The sequence below is a fragment of the Anastrepha ludens genome, chromosome X (genome assembly GCF_028408465.1).
Source record: "Anastrepha ludens isolate Willacy chromosome X, idAnaLude1.1, whole genome shotgun sequence".
Classification (NCBI taxonomy): domain Eukaryota; kingdom Metazoa; phylum Arthropoda; class Insecta; order Diptera; family Tephritidae; genus Anastrepha; species Anastrepha ludens.
Window position 1 is genome coordinate 41,187,431 of NC_071503.1, and position 8,860 is coordinate 41,196,290.

At 37.6% G+C, this 8,860-nt stretch overlaps 1 protein-coding gene across 1 annotated transcript; it reads left to right on the top strand.

The window, feature by feature from the left end:
* Positions 1-5,556: 5,556 nt before the first annotated feature.
* Positions 5,557-6,831, top strand: LOC128869970 (kelch domain-containing protein 10 homolog; the record flags this gene model as incomplete). The annotated part of the gene is made up of 2 exons (XM_054112564.1): positions 5,557-6,108; positions 6,177-6,831. Coding segments are annotated over 2 exons (999 nt in total), but the record flags the coding sequence as incomplete, so codon positions are not given.
* Between the last annotated feature and the right edge of the window lie 2,029 nt (positions 6,832-8,860).

Genomic DNA, 8,860 nt, shown 5'->3' on the forward strand with positions numbered 1-8,860 from the left:
AAAGGCATTGAACTTTGTACCATTATTCGTTTGGACATGAATTCTATGGATTTATTTACTTCTATTTCCCTGTTTTAAAATGTTGAATGTTAATATAATTTATTTACGAGAATAGTTGGTGTAGACTTTAAATAAATGAAAAACATATCGAAATTCGCAAATTTCGAAACATTTATGTATGGATATTGGTAGCCTCTCATGTAATGAAATCCGTATTATGTATGGCAACCCGCTACTGACCGACGGAAACCGAACCAATTATCTATAAGTATATTAAGGAGGCAACAGATGTTGAACATGCTCGCGAAAACGCTCGCTCTCCGCTGAATATTTTCCGTGTGTTCACCAAATATCAAAAAAAAACTTGACTATCAGCGAACGGCTCGCGCACATGTTCCTCGTTTGTGATGCGCGAACATTACACTGAAAACAAAAATAACTATTGGTTTAAAGCTTGAAGTGAGCACATCGGCGGAAAAAAATTAGCTTGAGCCAGTGCAGTTTATAAAGGGTTTTTCAATTGGCGCGGGTCGATTTTGGCGCCCTGTGGCAGCCATTTTGTTTTGGCGACATCTGTCAAATCTTTTGTTTATTATTCAGTTGTTTATGCCAAATCATCATGGCAAGTTACACGATTGAACAGCACGTTCAAATGATAAAACTTTATTATCAAAATGAATGTTCATTAACGCAAACGTTGCGCGCATTGCGCCCATTTTTCGGTAGACGTGGTGGCCCTTCAAAGTCGACTCTTCAACGTTTGGTGGCCAAATTTGAGACGACCGGGTCAGTAAACAATCAGCCAACACCCGTATGTTCAAGGAACGCAAGATCAGCCGAGAACATTGCCGCGGTCCGTGAAAGTGTACAGCAGAACCCGAGGCAGTCTATTCCTCGCCGTGCGCAAGAACTTGGCCTTTCGCAGACTTCCACTTGGCGAATTTTGCGTCGGGACTTGGGCCTACACCCGTACAAGATCCAACTGACCCAGGAGCTCAAAGTTGATGACCATAGACAACGCCGTTTGTTCGCTGACTGGGCTTCGAATCGTTTGGAAGCGAACCCCAGTTTTGGGCGAAAAATCATCTTTAGTGACGAGGCGCATTTTTGGATGAATGGCTGTGTTAACAAACAAAATTGCCGTATATGGTACTACACCTATCCACACGAGGTTCACAAGGTGATAATGCATCCTCAAAAAGTTACCGTTTGGTGTGGATTTTGGGCCGGCGGCATCATTGGTCCGTACTTTTTTGAAAACGACGTTGGTGAGGCGGTCACCGTCAACAGCGAGCGCTACACAACGATGATAACCAATTTCTTATGGCCCATATTGAACCATATGGACCTAGACAACATGTGGTTCCAGCAGGACGGCGCTACGTGCCACACAGCAAACGCCACGAATGACATTCTGCATGAACGATTTGAGGGTAAGGTTATCTCTCGCAGGGGTGATGTGAATTGGCCACCAAGGTCATACGATTTGACCCCGCTAGACTTTTTCCTGTGTTGTTTCTTGAAGTCTCAGGTCTATGCAAATAAACCACAATCGACCGATGCTCTAAAGATGAACATAACACAGGCCATCGCTCAATTTCAGCCGGATCTATGCGGAAGAGCCGTTGAAAATTGGACCACTTGGATCCGTTCCACCGTAAGAAGCCGAGGCGGGCATTTGAATGATGTCATATCCCACACTTAATGGCATATATGCGCCTTTCAAATAAAAAAATTATTTTGTCAATAACTCACACACAGCTTGTTTTATTTCATTTCAACATGTACCCACCCTTATTGAAAAACCCTTTATATGGCCTAAAAAACGAGCTGGTATTATGGCACATAAAAAAATATTTAAAAAATCGAGCATGAGATAGGATTAAATGGCTTTAGTGCAGAAATAATTGCTGAATACCTGGCGAGTATGCTCGCGTGCCTGTTCCTCGTGCGTAGCCTACATTAGGCAAGCCATTTTTATTTTGTCATTTTTGGAAGGAGAAGCTGTATACATTTTTAATTATGGAAGAAAAATTGTAAGTAAATATGAAAATCTGAATGTGTAAGTGTAGAAATTAGCAAATAGTTTAAAAATTTTCCAGATCAGTAAAAATTACGACGCGTTCGACCGTTTGGGGCATTTAAGGGTGGTCTAGAGCTCGAAAATTTTACGGTGTTTTCAGGAATTTTTTTTTAGAATAAAGAAAAACGATATTTAAATTTTGTAGGCTTTTTATTTAACTTCTTTTACATAGAAAAATGAAAAAAAAATTTTAATTTCAATAATTTTAAAAATAGCACTGAGGTTGACCCCCCGAAAAATTGGACCTGGTCGGTATTATCGATTTTGGCTCTTCTGTTTATCTGAAACACATTAAACCAAGAAAACCGTACTAGAATAAAAAAAAATTGACAAAATGGCGCGGTTTTGAATTTGACACTCTAAAAATCGGGTGTTTTCAGTTTTTTAATAAAAAAAATTCGAAATAGTTGAAATAATAATATGATTCTAGTACGGACGATAGCCATTGATGTGGTAAAATTTCAGAAGATTCGGTTGAATAGTTTTTTTTTGTGACAACACCAGTCCGAAAAAAGTAGTTTTGAGATAATTGAGTTTAAGGTTTTTTTTGAGAGTGGCCGCGTGACGAATCATACTCTACCTGCTAAAATAAACATAGGACAATTTACTTACCAATAAAATGTTTATGCTAAAATATTGTATCTTTTTCAATTTATGTACAGGTGCTGTAACTCCTTCTTATGAGCTAAAATATGAACATGGGTGCTATCCCCACAACCTATTACTCCTTGCACACCAGTCTTATTGTAAAAATTAATTTTTAACACGCTTTTATTAGCTCGGGTTGTATGTATGTATGAATGATTGTAACGGAATCTTAGAGCTTAATTTTCACTGGCTTCTAAAAATCTGATCGACTTGTAATTTTGCACACCTATCAAGGACCGATGGCAATGCAATAATTTGATAAAAGTTTTCCATTATCCTTATTAGGATTGTCAGGATTAATATTTTCTTTTTTAGATCTTCTGTAGAAGAGTAAGAAAAACAGAGCTAACGCGCGGTCTGCGCATGCCTGCACTCTCCGAGTTACTCTTACTGATTTCGGGAGTCTACGACTTACTCTTTCGAATTCGAACTTGCTCGGGCACGCGGCACTGCAGTACGAATAGAAGGCTAAAACGTTTTCAGGGTAGTTGCATTCTCACTTTGTATAGTCTTTACACATGCGTAGATACTACAAGTCTCATACACGCAAATTTACTCTATTCAATTTTCATATAAGATGAGATAATTTTCATATAAGATGTAATTTTGTTAATTACAATAAAATAATCAGAACATAAATTTTGAAAATATTTTACGGAACAAAATTTTGGCAAGTAAAGAATTAATTTATCATGACCATAATTTCATTTATAAAATTTTATCGAGTAAAGTACAATTCACAACAAAAATGAACTAAAATAAAAAATAGTTTAAAAAGAACTAAAAAACACGCTTTTATTGCTAATCGAACTAAAAAGTAGAAAATAAATTTTAATGACAAAGAGACCTATAATGAAGTAATAGCAAATCGAACGATCAGTCATAGTCAACTACGTCAGAACAGAATTATAACAAAAATTAAGATACAAATAGAGTAATTCAAATTAGAGTTAAAAGCGTGGGATGCATTTTGCTTCACTTTCATAACCCTCTGTAAATAGGTAGTTGCCAATAGAATGATTGTAATATTTACTATATCAAGCTATGTTGTAAATGTTCGCGTTCGATGGCTCTTTTGCGACCGCAAGGATATAAACGAATATCCGTCAGTACCGGACTCAAAACGAAAATTTTTAACGAAATCCCAGCCTAACAACATGTCGTATTGAATTGTCGTCGTTTGGGTTGTGCATAAATCATCGACGTATATTTCGCCTACAAAACGGCCAACTGTTTAGTCTTTACATTACCGAGACCGAACAACGTAATATCGCTTTTTTGCAGATCGACGCTATTCAATTTTTCGAAAGTTTTTTTTTGACATTATCGTAACATCTGATCCCGTATCTATGAGCGCATTAATGTGAACATCATTCACCGAAACGTCTTTTACGCGTTCCTTTTCAACCACGACATTAACCCCTTTTGACCTGTTTTCGCACTCTTTGGACGTATGTCCGAATTTGTTACACATAAAGCACTTTGTCTCAGAATGACAGTCCTGTCGTTTATGATTTGGTGATCCGCAATTGAAACAGCGTTCTTTTTTTCTATAGGTGACTTTTTGTCCGCGACTTGAGGTTTGTCGATCTTGTTTACGCGCTCCCCGTTGTACGATCTTTCGTCTTTGATAAAGTGTTCAGAAATTTCGTATTCTCCTTGTAACGATTTATATGTTTTACATCTGTACAAGAGATGTTTGTTTTCACTTTTTATACGCAAGCCATCGACAACGTAGCGAACGATAGAGGTTTCCTCAATATCATTTAGTGAGGCAATTTTACGCATGTGTAGCAAATACTCGTGAGACGACTCTGTGTTCTTTTTGACGCGTTCCGACAGTTTTTTATGCACTTCCGCACTATTGTATTCTTTCGCGAATTCTTCTGTTAACGCCGTTTTCAACTCGTCGTATTCGGGTATTTGCGTTGACTCTAAGAATAGTTTTGCGGCCGACGTCATTTTTGCGCGCGCTGGGACATATTTTTATTTTGGATTAAGTTCGTATGCTGTCGCGTTAATGTCAAATTTTTCGAGCCACTTTTTTATTGGTATACAGCTTCCATCACACTCGGGGATAATTTTCCCGAAGCTTTCTGCACTTATTTTTGTTGTTCTACTGTGCTGCTCTTCTATTTAAATTTTTTTAGCCAGTAGCCGCACCAGCTCCGTTATTTGTAAATTGTCTTCATTCGGCATATTTTGTAGTTCTCCCTTTACCATTTCGTTATGTACTTCTTTCATGTCCTGCTTCTCCTTTCCGATTTTCTGCTTCACCTCTTCGTGCTGCTGCTTTCCCTCCTGGTTACCGCTGATTTTGCTGTCGTTTTCGGTTATCGCTATTTTTTTTTATGTGCCTTTAGAACGTGTGTTGTATGTGATGCCACTGCTTGCCATTATCGCTGTGCATTTTGCATGTGTTACGCGCCGCAACTACCACTATTTTTATGTGCTATGTAAGGCGTTTTTCAATAGGTGCGCTTCAACTTCTTTCCGATAGGGAGGGCGAACGACGCAATATTTCATATTTTTCGCTTGTCATTTGTAAACTTCATTATATTACGTTTCCACCGCAGCCGGAGTTTGGGTTCTCTGCCGCTATTGTGTTCTTAACGCAAACACCAAACAAAACACCTGTCAAATCCCATACAAAATTAAAACACAACTCCATACGTAAACTCACTTTTCAAAGCGTGTTTTGTTGGGTTTGCATCTAATTTAATTATTAAGTGGTGGCAATGTTGCTCATTTTCCTCATTTATTATTGCATTCTTATCGAAACATGGCAACAATGATTGCAATTTGTCAATATGACATTTGATTGACGCACCGGCTATCCATTTGGTGAATCTTGCTCAAACGACTGTTATATATATCAAACAACAGGTAAAAAACCGAGTGTTAAGCGAATAGAGGCTACTGGTGATGCGCCAATTCCGCAATATGGGCCGGGAATAGTTTTACACGAACATTATTTATATACGGTTGGGGGAACAACTGGCTATGATTACTCTTGTGATGTGCATCGCTTAAATTTGCGCACACGAGTGTGGGAATGCGTATATATCTGTCGTCCAGATATACGCGAAGATCCAGAGGGTCGTTATCGTCACGAAGTTGTCTACGATGGGCAATACATATATGTGCTGGGTGGTGGTACGTCGAATTTAGTGTATGATTTACAACGCATCCCTGCATTTAATTTAATTACAAACCGATGGGAATATTTCGTCACATTACCCGATCGAACATCAGAAACAAATCTAACAATCGAGCGACAAAATTCCGGATATCCAAACCCACGAAAGTGCTTTTCCTGCGTACAGCACACGAAATCGAATGGTGAGGTCGAAGCATTCATTACGGGAGGCTTGCAGGTGCGTAATAATTAAATTTAGTATTATTAAATTATATTTGAAGTTGGATATCCCTTTTCCATTTGCAGGCCGATCAAGTATATTTTTCAGATATATGGAGATTAAATTTTACTACTAAGCAATGGACACTTATAAAAACAGCCTCTCTACCAAAAGCTTTGTACTTCCATGCCGCAGCGCACAGTCAAAATGGTTGTATGTACATATTCGGTGGTATTGAATATGATGAAAATCGTATACGACGGTGCAATGACCTTTATAAAATGTGGATGACCATACCATTATTAAGTGGAATTTGCTGGGAGGCAGTGTTACATTACAGACCAAATCTCAAATTGAATGGCCACTCACAGCTGCTTAAAATGGGCATACCATTGCGCTTTGCACAGAGATTGTGGCATTCTTCAAAGCCAAATGATTATACAATAAATGAAGAGATATATGATATGGTATGTCATGTAACGAGCAATAAGAAGCGACAATTTTTATGTTTCATTCTAGACATAAAAGCATAATTATTGTTTGCTAACCATTTAGGAATGACATAGTTTCATATGGAAGAAATGGAACCAAAAGAATAAACATAATAAAATAAGACATTAATAATGAGTAAAAATGAAAAAAGCTAATTAATATGAAAATAAGAGTAATTATTTTTATACGCTACATATGTGTACGAGCAGTTGTGGCGATTTTTTTTACAATATGGTTCATACACTGTCAATGGATTAACGATATAAACAAATTATTTTCAATAAAGAAAAGATACCAAGTTTTTAAATCAAGGCGGCAGTAATGTGCTAAATAGAGATTGACCTCGAATGCCTGCAGTTTTTTTCTGCATACAGAGCAATTGCCACGCGCTTTTTTAGTGAAATCGGGTTTCGATAGTTCATTTTTCTTTTGGCTATTTTTTCAAGTTTGCTGCACAATTTTTCAAAGCAGGATCTTTCCATGCGGAAATTATCTTTGAAAAACTTGTCCCCATTACTCTGGCAGTCTACTTCCCAAAAGGTACTGGAATGTTCCTAAAATATACATGTACATTATACACAAATAATGTATCATAAATCTGTTTACCATACCAAAGACCATACACTTTGCGAACGCATTAAATTGGCAGCAACGCTTAAAATTATTTTATTTTCCCTTAACCTTTTTTTTAAATAATATGTGACCAACTCACTATCAATTATTTTAAAATAAAATGATAAAATCAACATAACAAATTGAATTTTATGCACCATTTTATAATTTTATCAATTTTTATAATTCTTATTTCACAATGTCAACAAAAGACAGTTCAAACACAATTTCTCCCAAACTTCTGGTGGAAACAGTTGATAGTTCTCCCAAACACAACTCCTGCAAACACGGTGTTTGCTTTTGGTGGAAACGTAATATTAGTATACATTTCATCATGGAACGCTACACACTTGAGCAACGATTCCAAATCGTGCAAATTTTTTATGAAAATAATCGTTCTGCTGCTGCTTTCCAAAAAATCATCTTTTCCATCTTTTCCAAAAAATCATCTTCAGTGATGAAGCTCACTTTTGGCTCAATGGCTTTGTCAACAAGCAAAATATGCGTTACTGGGCAGAAAGCAATCCACACGTGATTCATGAGGCACCGTTGCATCCCGAAAAAATCACTGTTTGGTGCGATTTACATGCCGGCGGCGTAATTGCCACATATTTTTTCGTTGACGAGAACGATCGCCACGTTACTGTGAATGGAAATCGATACCGCGACATGATAAACGATTATTTTTGGCCGCAAATGAATGGTACGGACTTAGACGACATGTGGTTTCAACAGGACGGGGCCACAAGCCACACCGCACACGCTACAATTGATTTGTTGAAGAGTAAGTTCGATGAGCGCATTATTTCCAGAAATGGACCGGTCGAATGGCCGCCGCGCTCGTGTGATTTGACGCCTCTAGACTATTTTCTTTGGGGTTATGTGAAGTCATTGGTCTACAGTAACAAGCCGGCGACGATTTGTGAGCTCAGAGCCAAATGCTGGAATTTCGGCCGATTTATGCAAAAGAGTGGTCGAAAATTGGGTTCAACGATTGGACTTCGTAAAACGTGCACGCGGTGGTCATGCAAAAGAAATCGAATTTCATACTTAAATGTATATGTTCAAACTCGATAATAAAAAAAAAATTAGTTAAAAAAGTCAAACCGTTTGTGTTTTATTCAAAAAAAAAGTTGAAGCGCTCTTACTGAAAAACGCTTTATTTCACGCCGAAACTTCTGTTATTTTTATGTGCTATATATTTCGCGCGTTTCCCGCCGCAACTACTGTTATTTTTATGTGGACAACTTCAAGGGCACGATTCGTACTTATCTCGTTCCTAGGGTATTCTTATGGCCTTCTGCTTAAAATCGCATACGCCAATCAGTTGCCTCACACGCACAGCACTTTATTTATGCACTTTTGCTAATTTACCGCACATAAATTTACTCAGATTATGCCCTTTTGTTAATTTACCACACATAAATTTGCTCAGATTACACTGTGGAACAAATTCAGGTTAGCAAAAATTAGGTCCATTCTGAGAGTGGCGGGTGAAAATAGAGGCGAAATTAGAAGCCGTATCGCGCCGTTCTTTTATGTTAGTTCGAATTTTTTTTTAATCGGCCTTCGAAGTTCGAAATCGGAGCAAAATTGTTTATATGGTTTTTTGGCTATAACTCGCCGACTAATTGATATTTTTTCAATCTGTAAAAGCCAAATTATT